Source organism: Triticum dicoccoides, chromosome 5B (assembly GCF_002162155.2).
Source record: "Triticum dicoccoides isolate Atlit2015 ecotype Zavitan chromosome 5B, WEW_v2.0, whole genome shotgun sequence".
Taxonomy (NCBI): Eukaryota; Viridiplantae; Streptophyta; class Magnoliopsida; order Poales; family Poaceae; genus Triticum; species Triticum dicoccoides.
Window position 1 is genome coordinate 604,806,971 of NC_041389.1, and position 12,692 is coordinate 604,819,662.

General features: G+C 48.6%; 3 protein-coding genes across 4 annotated transcripts in view; 2 read left to right on the forward strand and 1 right to left on the reverse strand.

Annotated features, from left to right (window-relative positions):
• Window positions 1-4,238, forward strand: part of LOC119310248 (S-adenosyl-L-methionine-dependent tRNA 4-demethylwyosine synthase-like) — a 4,752-nt gene extending 514 nt beyond the window's left edge. Inside the window, exons 2-9 of the mRNA XM_037586056.1 lie at window positions 41-724; window positions 1,363-1,478; window positions 1,667-1,842; window positions 2,239-2,429; window positions 2,533-2,619; window positions 2,715-2,872; window positions 2,961-3,171; window positions 3,825-4,238. Coding sequence (XP_037441953.1) covers window positions 41-724; window positions 1,363-1,478; window positions 1,667-1,842; window positions 2,239-2,429; window positions 2,533-2,619; window positions 2,715-2,872; window positions 2,961-3,171; window positions 3,825-3,974 — 1,773 coding nt within the window. The 3' untranslated portion in view covers window positions 3,975-4,238. The remainder of the gene's footprint in view (window positions 1-40; window positions 725-1,362; window positions 1,479-1,666; window positions 1,843-2,238; window positions 2,430-2,532; window positions 2,620-2,714; window positions 2,873-2,960; window positions 3,172-3,824) is intronic.
• Window positions 4,239-4,441: 203 nt separating this feature from the next.
• LOC119311986 (pentatricopeptide repeat-containing protein At2g22070-like) lies at window positions 4,442-8,158 on the reverse strand. Of its 2 annotated transcripts, XM_037587703.1 has the most exons (2): window positions 5,729-8,158; window positions 4,442-4,730 (listed from the first exon to the last, which is right to left on the reverse strand). In XM_037587703.1, exons 1-2 carry the CDS (start codon window positions 8,068-8,070, stop codon window positions 4,667-4,669), a joined length of 2,406 nt encoding a protein of 801 aa, XP_037443600.1. In that variant the 5' UTR covers window positions 8,071-8,158; the 3' UTR covers window positions 4,442-4,666. The 2 variants fall into 2 exon arrangements, with proteins under 2 accessions (XP_037443600.1, XP_037443601.1); XM_037587704.1 differs by lacking the exon at window positions 4,442-4,730 and having other exon boundaries at window positions 5,309-8,158.
• Window positions 8,159-10,843, forward strand: LOC119311988 (protein AE7-like 1). Its single transcript, XM_037587706.1, has 5 exons — window positions 8,159-8,364; window positions 8,499-8,604; window positions 9,290-9,389; window positions 10,106-10,151; window positions 10,386-10,843. Exons 1-5 carry the CDS (start codon window positions 8,265-8,267, stop codon window positions 10,493-10,495), a joined length of 462 nt encoding a protein of 153 aa, XP_037443603.1. The 5' UTR covers window positions 8,159-8,264; the 3' UTR covers window positions 10,496-10,843.
• Window positions 10,844-12,692: the final 1,849 nt, after the last annotated feature.

Here is a 12,692-nt window from a genome sequence, read left to right on the forward strand (position 1 = left end):
CCCGACCCTCCTCTACGCCTCGGCCACGGGCACCTCCAAGGCCCTCGCGGCGCGCCTCTCGGCCCGCCTCGCGGACGCCGGGCTGCCCGCCCGCGCCACCGACGCCGCCGCCTTCGACCCGGACGACCTGCCCTCGGTCCCGCTGCTCCTCCTCGTCCTCCCCACGCACGACGCCGGGGCGCCCCCGCCCGGCGCCGCCTTCCTCGCGCGCTGGCTCGCGGAGACCGCCGCCGACTTCCGCGCCGGGGCGCTGCTCCTCTCGGGCCTCCGCTTCGCCGTCTTCGGCGTCGGCTCCCGCGCCTACGGCGACACCTTCAACGCCGCCGCCAGGAGCTTCTCGCGCTGGCTCCGCGCGCTCGGGGCCGTCGAGGTGCTGCCCGTCGGGGAGGGCGACGTGGATGAGGGGGACCTCGACGACGTCTTCGAGGAGTGGTGCGGGAGGGTGCTCAGGGTGGTCAAAGGGGAGGAGGTTGAGGAGGACGGAGTCGATGGAGAGACCAATGGGTTTGATGGGCTGGAAGGGGAGGAGTCCGATTATGATGACGATGATGAGGAGGAAGAGGAGGAGGAGGTGGCTAGTGGGGAGGTTGACATGGAAGACATTGCCGGCAAGGCGACAGCAAAGAAGCAGAATGGGAAGGTGGAGGGTGCTTTGCCCAATGGAGGGCAGAACGGCGCGAGGGCCATGGTCACGCCCATAATCAGGGCGAGCTTGGAGAAACAAGTGAGCATCAACTTGTTGTTACATTCTTTCTGTTATACTACATAATAATGCTCTTGACTGCATATGTAAAAGCGCTTCAACCTGAAATTTTGAAGAGTCCTATGATGCCTAATGAAAATAGAGTATTGCACATTCTGCTCTTTTTTTATAATCTATGCTTACCTGACATACATCACTGGTAAGAAACTAGAGTAAAATTTTAAGATCTCTGTGGGCTGAGGCAGTTTTTAAGCATAGCTAGGCAGCAAATAAATTAGTTCCCCTCTAAATTTATCGAACTAGTATATGTCGTGCTAGTGAAAATAATGGTTCGTGTAGATACTTAGTCTGGCAATTTGCTATGATAGAGTGAGATTGTTGAAGCAACTGCCAAGTAATCAACCAAGCATCTTCATGGAACTTTCGATTAGGATCTAAGACAACTTTTCCTGATCCCAAACTGATGTTGGTTAACACAAGGGTTGTGTATGTACTCAGATCTCTGTGGTCCTTGCCTATAAGGTAGAATTCTCCACCTGTATAGATGGGATTAACAATTTACAGTTGTTTTCTGTAGTTTATGTGCTTCGTCTTTATATTTTCATTCTACATATTGCAATCTAGTGCCCTATTAATCAATCCCTGTGGTTTTTTTCCAGGGCTACAAAATTGTTGGTTCTCATAGTGGGGTGAAGATTTGTAGATGGACGAAGTCACAGCTTCGAGGTCGGGGAGGGTGTTACAAGCACTCATTTTATGGCATAGAAAGCCACAGGTGAATTTTTTTTGCTTCTGTAGCATGGCATATTGGAATGCTTGCTGAATACATGGTTGGACTAGTTCATACATATTCTATGTCACAGATCGGTTTCATAACATAGATCCACTCCGCACAACATAATATTTGTGTGGTTTGCTTCCGTCAGTGTTTGTTTTCTGATTATTAGATGCTCAATTTTGTAGATGCATGGAGGCAACTCCAAGTTTGGCTTGTGCAAATAAGTGTGTGTTCTGTTGGAGGCATCACACAAATCCTGTTGGGAAGAGTTGGAAGTGGAAGATGGACGATCCTCTTGACATTGTTAATACTGCAATTGACGAACACAGGAAGATGGTTAAGCAAATGAAAGGCGTGCCAGGTATGCATTATTTCTGCCAAATAGAAGTTGCACTGAATATTCTAGTGCCCGGACAAAAAATAGATCCATGGCAAAATACCTGTAACTTGCCTAAACGCATACAGCCTTTAAAAGGTTTTCAACCCTATGCCAGCAATAATCGTGACGGAAGTGTTCCATTAAGATATGCCAGGCTCCATCAAGTGTGAACTTTTGATCTGTTTATTTTGTGTACTCAGCCTGCAGCGCTGAGAACTTAGGCTCTACATGATTAATAGAACCTCATAATTATCCTGTAAAGCTATTGATTACATAATGCAGTGGTTCTGCCTGGAATATTAGTTAGTACCATAATATTTGTATCATGAAGTACACTGTGGTCTTTAATTATGCTGTTTCTTGCTCTCTTTCTTTCAGGAGTAAAGCCAGAGCGACTAGCAGAGGGTCTATCCCCTAGACATTGTGCATTATCTCTTGTTGGCGAACCAATTATGTACCCAGAGATAAATACTCTGGTTGATGACCTACATCGCAGACACATATCTACGTTTCTGGTTACAAATGCTCAATTTCCTGAAAAGATTAAGGCTCTGAAACCTATCACCCAGGTAATATTCTCAATTGATTGAAATTAAGATCCAGAGCTTGGCATTTTAATGCCCAGACAACACATTCTAGAGATAATTATAATGCCTCTATCTATGGTTGCAGCTGTATGTCAGTGTGGATGCAGCTACAAAAGAAAGCCTGAAGGCTGTTGATAGGCCACTCTTTTCGGACTTCTGGGAGCGTTTTCTGGTATATATGCAGAAATATTTGCAGATGCACATCATGAAATTATGGTTTACAAATACTAACTCTTATCATTGCGTACTATTAACTTTGATATTTAGGATTCGCTCAAGTCCCTGCATGACAAAGATCAAAGGACGGTGTACCGACTGACACTGGTCAAAGGCTGGAATGTGGAAGAGATAGATGCATATGCAAACTTACTAAAACTTGGACAACCTGATTTCATTGAAATCAAGGGTGTAACATACTGTGGCTCGTAAGTGAATTTTAAAGAAAATAAAATATCACATGCTGATTCTGGCTTGGCTTCTTGGGTTGCTGATATTTTCCGGTAATGCATACAGGTCAGCAACTTCAAAGTTGACAATGGAAAATGTCCCCTGGCACGCTGATGTAAAAGAATTCTCTGAGGTGTTGGCATCAAAAAGTGGTGGCATATATGAATTAGCCTGCGAGCATGTGCATTCATGCTGTGTCCTGCTCGCAAAGGTGGACAAGTTCAAGATCAATGGAAAATGGCATACCTGGATAGATTACGACCGATTCAATGAACTGGTGAGCTTTCCTCCAAGAATAATTAATACTGCGGTTGAGCATTTGTGTCGGTACACAAGTTATTATTCTATGTGCATCATGTATCAGTAGGTTGCCAAAATAAAATCATCTTGTACATATGAGCCTATGCTCATAAGCAAGTACGTATTGCTTATATAATGTGCATTAGAAATACAAATTGCAGCACTTGATCGTCTTAGAATATGTGTACATACAAAATTGTGCAAAATAAATAAATCATTAAGCGCTCTTGCACACATGCAAAAATGTGTGCACAATATGATCATGTTTTTGCACAAACTTTTGCATGCGTACATATCCTATAACATGTTCTAGTACTATGTTACTTTGGGAAATTTAATACTGCGCAAGTACTCAAACTGACAATACATGCACCATATGAAGTTACGAACCTATGTCCATAAAATCCAGGCATGGAGCTATGTTTTTGAAGCCATGTTTTGCGTTGTGCATTGTTATCTTTTCCTATATATATACATTTGCATCAGAAATCAGATGGCAGGGAAAAATTGTGATGATGCGGCACTCCCATACATTATTGTCTGTACCCATTTACTGACGTAGATAGAGACTGAGATGTGACTGATAAAGATGAGAGTTTCATCTGAGTTGACATTCATTCACCAATGCAGGTGACATCTGGCAAGCCTTTCAAGAGCAGTGATTACATGGCCGTGACACCTTCTTGGGCCGTCTATGGCGCAGACGAAGGCGGCTTCGACCCAGATCAAGCTCGCTTCAAGAAGGAAAGGCGCCATGGGGCCGCAGCACTCAAAGGCTAACCCTTGACCAATCTTGTCACCAAGCCATGGCTGGGACGGCTGCTTCCTCCAGAGACTGACATGTCTACCGCCACATCCCAGGAGGCAAAATTTTGGAAATCAAGAATCGTGGAGAGTGGGGCTCCGGTGCCATTATTTTGTTTTGCTATAGTGCTTCCAACATGTACCTCTGCTCTTTTGACCCGACATTACTTTAGTGATGTTTACAACCAAGATTTTGAAAAACAGGTTAAATTAGTAATATTTTTTTCTGTCTGGTTGCTGAGACGCTGATGACTACAGGTTGGCATCTGGACACTTTTCTTCCTACCAAGTCCCAGAACGGGTGGAAGCAGCCGCATTTTTGCCGAAATTGCTCGATCATGCGAGTTACCCGTTGAGTCCACTCTATCGACTATCGTGAAAGAATGTTGCTAGATAAGCACTTGCGGAGTTACACTTTCATGTTTTTTCTGGAAGATACTTTGGCCTTGTTCATAACGGAAGCTGACATTTACTTTTTTGAAGAAAGAGAGCTTCCTCTAAAGCTTCATATATGTGAAACCAAATGTTTTAACACTTGAGAACAAGAGACAGAAAGAGGTTGAATATAAATCCCCCATTAGCAGTGGTTGACCACTCAACCGTATCATCACAACCAGCAAAAGGTGTGTTTCTGCACAAGGTTCCTGAATACTCACTCTCCCAAAGAGTCAGAGCATCACCCCCACACAAGGTTCTTCTAAATTTAACAGTCCCGTCCATTCTTCAGAACATCTGCAACACCAAACATTTTTAGTTAGGCAAATGCTATACATTTGAGGATATGATTGCTCTAATGGCCTATTACCAATCCACCAATCTTCCCAAAACCATGTGTTTTTGCCATTACCCACATGGTGTTTGGATAAATAAAAAAGAAACTTTCTTGTTGGCAATTAACCCAGCCCAGAACTAGGAATCACCAGGCTTTGTTATGACACAGGACAGGCATTGATTCTTCACATATATGTTTCGAATTATAGCGATTCCTGTCCTGTGTTAAAACACTAGTTAGATGGTCGGTGGTGTGTTTACAAAAGGACCGGGGTGGTTTGGGTGTACAAAATCTCACTTACATGAACAAAGCCTATGTCTCTAAATGGTTCTGGAGACTAACGAACACTAATCTCAGGTCTGTTTTGTTGTAGGCCTTTTCATAATCAACTTTGGAAAGAAGAGCATCTTGTTTTCTTGTATGGATAGTATTGAAGGTTTCATGTAAAATTAATAACCCATCCATTATGTGTCTGCCCTTAACAGAAGTTGTCCGGAAAGGGGAAATCATGGCACCAGCTACGCAATTAGCCTATTCATGAGAACCTCTGTAACAATTTTGAAACTCACGTTGAGGAGACAAATGGGTTTAAATTTTCGTATTCGTGTAGCATCCCTGCATTTTGGGATCAAGGTAACTAAGCCATAACTAAGTCTAGAGATATCTATTTGTCCGCTATGGAAGTCATCAAGCAGAGATTTCAAATCCCACTTGACGAGTTCACAATTTTGTTGGCAAAATTCAGCCGGGAAACCATTTGGGCCAGGCGACTTGTCGCGATCCATCTGGAATACCGCAGTGTGCTGCTGACATGTATGAACCATAGACCCGCCCCTTCTTCTGGAGCGGTTAGATCTGCAAGAATGAACCAACAAAGCATTCCTCCTTCCTTGGGAATCAAAAGGTTTTCTACCAATAATCTTTGCAAGAACATAACCCATCCCTGAAATGGTGGAACCTCGTGGCGTCCCGCAGGATGATCTCCCTGTCCGCGACTTTGGAGATGAACTTGATCGCTGTGTGGCAGTCGTTGCACACCCGCAGGTTCTTCATGACCCGCAGCGTCGTCCCCTCAGGCGTGGCCAGGAGGCCGAACGCGATGGCGAGCTTCTCGCTGTGCCGGCTCAGCATCTCCTCCTTGAGCTCGTCATCGACGTCGTGCAGGACCGACTGGAGGTCCGGCACGAAGCCAGCCTTCTTGATATCCTGCCACATCTTGGCAGCCATCCTGTAGACAGCCTCCCTCTGCGGGTGCAGGGTGTCATCCGCCCCGAAGACGTGGACCCTGCCGCGCACGTGCGTCCAGCTGAACCCCGTCTCTTTCCTCACACCTCCATCCTTCCTCCGCTTCCAGGCCTTCGCCGCGTCGCCCCACCTCCCGCAGGCGGCGTAGACGTTGCAGAGCGCCGAGTAGGCGCCGCTGTTGCCGGGGTCGATCGACAGCAGCTTCTCCGCCGCCAGCTCCGCCAGGTCCGCGTCCTTGTGCACCCTGCAGGCCGAGAGCAGCGCCCCCCAGGCGATCGCGTCGGGCTCCACGGGCATTTGCCGGATAAACTCCTGAGCTTCGGAGAGCAGGCCGCTACGGGCGAGCAGGTCGACCATGCACGCGTAGTGGCTCATCTCAGGCACGATGCCATGCTTGTCCTGCATCTGCTGGTAGTACATTCTCCCTTGGTCCACAAAGCCAGCATGGGTGCACGCTGAGAGCACGCCGACATAGGTTATTCGGTCCGGCTTCACGCCGATGCGGAGCATTTCTTCAAACAGGCTAACGGCGTCTCCTCCCAGGCCATGCTGCGCCAAGGCTACGATCATCGACGTCCATGTCACCGTCTCCTTGCGCCAGCAGACCCGATCAAACACCCTCCTTGCCAATGGCAGGCTGCCTGACCTCGCGTACATGGTGACGATGGCATTGCTGACGGAGCTAGATTGCTCCTGCAGTGATCTGATGGCCTTGCAGTGGATCTGCTTGCCGTAGTCAAGGCACGCCAGGCTCGCACACACGCTAAGAACAGCAGCGAGCGTGTAGCTGTTTGGGTCTGGTCCGCTTCTGATCATTGACCTGAAGAGCTCCATGGCCTCGTCGTTGTAACCATTCTGCTCATAGCCAACAATCATCGCAGTCCAGGCGACGACATCTCGGTTGCTCATGATATCGAAGATCTCCCTTGCACGCTTCATATCTCCAAGCTTGACATAGCCTTCCAGGAGAGCGGTGAAGGATATCACATTCAGATCAGCCACCACTGCCTGGTCCATCACCCCCCTGGCATTCTCAACGCTGCCGGACTTGGCATACATTGAGATGAGGGCATTGGTGACCTGACCGACGCACGGCATCCCGCTACTTAAGATGTATGCATGCACCTGCTTTCCGATGCTCACCAAGCGAAGGTTGGCGCAAGCTGACAGGACACTGGTGATTGTGAATTCATCCGGCACCATGGAAGAAGAATGGCGCAGCATCCGCGAGAAGAACCACAGTGCCTTGGCGTCAAGCCCATTCTGGTTGTACCCCGTGATGACCGCGTTCCACGAGACGATGGTCCGGTCCGGCATGCTCTCGAACAAGGACAAAGCAAGGTCCATCCTCCCCAGACGGGCGTCGAGCGACACCATGGCGTTCCAGCTCGACACGCTCCGTGCCGGCATCCTCTCAAACACGGCCCTCGCTGTCTCGGCGTCCCCGCACTTGCCGTACATGTTGAGCACCGAGTTGGCCACGGGCACGCAGCCGCCCAGGCCCAGCTTGACCGCGAAGGAGTGCACCTTCCGCCCGGCCCCGCCGGCCTCCGCGGCCGCGCACGACGAGAGCACGTTGGTGAGCGTGAACTGCGTCGGCGCCAGCCCGTCCCCGACCATGTCCAGGAAAGCCTCGACGGCCTCCCCGAAGCGGCGGGCGCGGTTGAGCCCCACGACCATGACGGTCCACGACACGGCGTCGCGCTCGGGCATTTCCGCGAACACGGCGCGCGCGTCGGCCAGGCGGCTGGACTTGGAGTAGGCCGACAGCAGCGAGTTCCACGTGAACACGTTCCGCCGCGCCGCGGGGACCTCGTCGAACAGGCGCCGCGCCTCCCGGAGGCCGCCTCCTCCGGCGGCGGCGTAGTAGGAGAGGAGGTTGTTGCAGAGGTAGGCGCTGGCGAGGAGGCCGGCCTTGACGGCGCGCGCGTGGACGGCGCGCCCGGCGCCCGGGTTGGCGGCCGCGCCGCACAGCCGCAGAAGGCGCGCGCAGTGGTCGGCGGCCGTCCGCGGCGCCCCGGCGGCGTGGGGCTCCAGGGCGGCGGCATCTCGCATGTCGCGGGAAAGTTAGGCGGGCCGCGGCCCACCGGATTAGCAAAAACCGGCTCGCTCGCTCGCCCCACTTTTTCCCCAAACCGAAACTGCTAGCTCGCCAACACTTTTGTCCTCTTGTCGCTCTCTCTCTCGGCCGACGACCGAAGTCGCACGGCAGAGCACCGCCGCCGCCGGGGAGGAGGGGGAGGGGGGAGATGACGGTGGGGATGATCAACGCGAACCCGGTGGTGCACGAGCGGCCGGAGCGCGCCGCCCACCCCGCGCACGCGGCGCTCGACGCGCTCGACGTCTTCGGTAACGGAAGCACAAACTTCCCCTCCCCGGATCCCTCGGGTTCCCTTTTTCCTCCATTGATTGATTGGATTGGATTGGATTGGATTGGCTTCACCGACGGCGACGGGGGGACTGACTGATTTGGGCGCGTGCAGATACGGTGCGGGACATCAAGGACCCGGAGCACCCCTACTCGCTGGAGCAGCTCAGCGTGCTCTCCCAGGAGTCCGTCTCCGTCGACGAGAAGCTCGGCCACATCCAGTACGTATGCCTGCAAGAATGTGCTCAGCTTTTCCGATGAGTAGGGTACCAAGTTATCAGATATTCAGATTAGTAGGGGCTGGGACTGGGAGGCAGTGTTAATTTCCAATGGTAATTGCTTTGTTCCAGGCGTGTCATGCACTCATGCCCCTACCATCCCCTTCCAATCTTAGAAGCCAGAATCATTGAGGGTTCCTACTACTTCAGTCGAAATGTGGAACGCGGCGTGCGCGGTTCGTACAGTCCGGCTAGCTAGATTTACATTCGTGACAAGATAGTTGCTACCATAAACGATCTACCAAGTCAATTTGACCATTCATATTATACTCCCTACATCTCAGTGGAGATTCAGAGTATGATCTTGAAGGCACGTTGCGTACAGAAATGGAGGGTTGATTGCTTTTCTAGAATTAAATAGACGAATGTCTCATAGGATTGCTTGCTGCTTGGGATGTGATATCCCACTAGCTTTGCCGATCCTTATAGATTATGTCTTTATTCTGTATACGGACTCTGCGACCTTCAGGGTGCATTTGCTTACTGCGGGCAAAGCATCCTCTGTTACTCTCGTTGTACAGTACAGTATGCTCGTACAAAATATGTTTTGTTTCATGCAAGAAATTGACAAGCATCATTCAGCTTCAGTTTGTTGGGATCACTGTTCACACCTTAAAATTGCTTGCAGGATAACCTTCACCCCAACTGTGCAACACTGCAGTATGGCCACAGTGATTGGTCTGTGCCTCAGGCTTAAGTTGATGCAAAACTTCCCTCCGCATTTCAAGGTGCTTATTACTATGTTTCTGTATTGATGGTGTTCTGATTAAGTCAACTGGTTGAGACTTGAGATGCTTTACATTATGTTTTATGTAGCATATGTGCCATCAGTAGCCATTATCCAAACTTTTAGAGTTTTCACGCATGTTCATTTTAGGCACTTCTGTTATCTTTTGTCTCTGTGCAGTGAAATATGGGATAGTTGGAATGTCACAAATTTAACCATTAGTTGATATTGTTTTTTTTCATCCCTCAAGACACTTGCCACATATGTACACAGATGTGCATGTTTGCAAATTCGTAAACATTGTGTAGATCAAGAGAAGCAGACAGGCATCACAAGCCATACACCGTAAATTGTGTGCACACATAAAAGCTAGCTCCTATAACCTATAAGAATGTTAATAAACCTACTGAACCATTTATGATGGTTTTTTTATCTGCCTCAGAGGAACCATAAATCATCTCTGAGTCTTTTAAACTTATATTTTCTGTAGAATACTATTCATGGATCTGCAAGTTATGTAGTCAGGTGCTTGTCTTCAGTAGCACTGTTTAAGATTTGGAGCTAGGTATAATGCAAACGATCTCCAAAAAAAAAGTATATCATAATATTTTGAACAAAACCCCCTTCATAATAATTCCTGATGAATATATTATTCAGCTATTAAGCATTTCAGTGGGAATATGATTCCTTTTTTTGGGGGGTTGTATGAATGTGCAGATTGACATTAAGGTTGCTCCAGGATCTCTTGCTAATGAAGAATCAGGTGCGTAAGATGACAAATACCTAACTCATGGCTAAGCTTGTAGCTTTCAGTCTAATACGATTGGGCATTATAACTCATGACAGGGCAGCATTATCGATGGAACTACACAATTAATTCATTTTACTCTGTACCTGCTGAACTCTGCAAAACGAGAACGGCAGTTGTATAGCACAATTGTGTTTGAACAGCGCTACTTTAGTATGGTATGTCGTTATTAACATGCTGGATTGACAGTAAACAAACAGCTGAACGACAAGGAGAGGGTCGCGGCGGCGTTGGAGAACCCCAACCTCCGGCAGCTGGTGGACGACTGCCTCTGTTCGGATCATCCGTCGTCGTACTAGCTCGCCCCCTGCTGGTGCCCCCGCAACCCGTGCCTGCCGTACATCAATAATAAGCAGGCGTGGCATGTTGTGTGTTTGCCCTATACTGCACCTGATCATGCATGGGCCAATTTTTTCTCTGTTAGTTGTATGCTACTACGTGGACTGGAATATCGTCAGCAATATGCATTTTTCATGCCTGCTTATGCACCAATCCTTCAGAGTAATAGGGAATAAAGAATGTTGTAGTTTGTTGCGGCATGATCGATTTGGTCCTGTCTTACCGCTTCTCTGTCGATTGTTGGTTGGTGGCTTGTTGCCGTCAGGTTTTTGCAAATGGAATGTGATGTGCATTTAAGCCGTGCTTTAGTTGCGATTACTGATTAGTCTCTCCCTTATCTGTTGTCATGTTTCTCTTTTAGACGCATCATCATCGTTTGCTGGTTATCGACTTTGGGAAGAAGGGGAGCCGTGTGGTGCTCCCCTTCTCTCTATGTAATGTACATAGTCTTGGCAATGTCAAAATGACTAAATGAGGCAAAGTTCTGATGATGTAATAACGTGTGCGGCTTTGCTTTGCTTGCTGTCCATATGTTGTATATGCAGCAGCTCGATGAATTTGTCTATCTCCAGTCAGAAGAACATGACTCGGATGTTTTATCACCTGTGAACTGGAAGGAACTTGTCCCGTTGACTGCCCACGACGAGCCCCTCTGATTGCCTCATGGATTGAAACTTTTTTGCATCACATGAATTGTCAGGTTGCGTGCGATTTGGTTATGTTGTATTTGTTTTTTTTTGCATGATAATACGTGTCTCATTTATATAGAATAAAGATCAAGTTACAAGGCACGTAAGCACCGATCATACATGACTGAAAAGATAGGAAGATCCTATGCAAAATACCAGCGCATGTCCCTTTCCTTCGACACCACCAAAGCGGCCACTAAAGGGTAAAAAGACAGATCACCTCTTTGCCCAAGCTCGACGCTGCTCCATCGCTGATCAGCAGCTTTATGGACCTCCAAAGTAGTTTGCCAAAAGCAAAACCATAGCCGTTGAAAGAATCAGACCGGGGCAACATGTCCCCGGACACGCCATCGAACTTCAGAACTGACACCCTCGCATGACGACGACGTCGGAGAAGGAAACCAGAACTGCCCGCCTTCGACCATAGACCCAACACAAGATACTCCATCTTTCAGTTGTCACTTGCGTAGACAACCGTCTGCGCGTACTCCTGAACGACAAGACCTCCCTGCTCCACCATGACGTCGGAGACAACGCCACAGCAACGGGGACAGAGCAGAAGGAGAGACACACCTGATGGAGTCGCCGCCGCCGCCTCGTCAACACCATCCATGAACCCTAACGCTGCCGATCTGAGGGATCGACAGAGACACGATGCCATCAACTTCAAGACGCCACCATGAAGGACACCGCCGGTGTGAGAGTGGGGTTGAGGCAGATTTATTCGTCCGGGCGCCGCTCCCACCACCCCAACGACGCACCACGACCTACAAATCCAAAACCTAACTACAGAGCGGAGGAATGGGGTCCCCCCTCCCTCCTGCCGCCGGAGCAGCAGCCGAAGGGAGAGGGGGGTAGCGCACCGGCCGGTGGAGATCGGAGGAAAAAGTGCCTCGCCCTAGTCGCCTGGTGGCGGCGGCGGCTAGGGTAGGAAATGAAGGCCGGCCTGTTTCACGCGGTTATGTTGTATTTGTGCTGGACCGCGTGTGCACCCCAGAATAGCAGTCGGACGTACTCTAGTACGTACTCCCTCCATCTGGAAATACTTGTTATCAATAAATGAATAAAATGGGATGTATCTAGATGTATATTAGTTCTAGATACATCCCTTTTTATCCATTTTGATGACAAATATTTTCGGACGGATGGAGTACTTTAGTAGTTTTCATTTTGCTTGCGGACGAGGCAACTGATAAGTTCAGACAAGTTTCTGTCCGGCGCCGGTGCAGGCAGATAATGGAATGAATGAATGGTCCTATACCTATGCATTTGCTTGTACTTTCTCCGTTTCAACATGTTTGAAGTTATGTGTTTGTTCTAAACCAAACTTCTTTAAGTTCGACCGAGTTTGTAGAAATATATACAAGTAACTACAATAACAAATTAGCTTCATTAAATTCATCACAACATATATTTTCATGCTATGCATATTTGATGTTATAGATATTAGCATAGTTCTTTTGTAAAG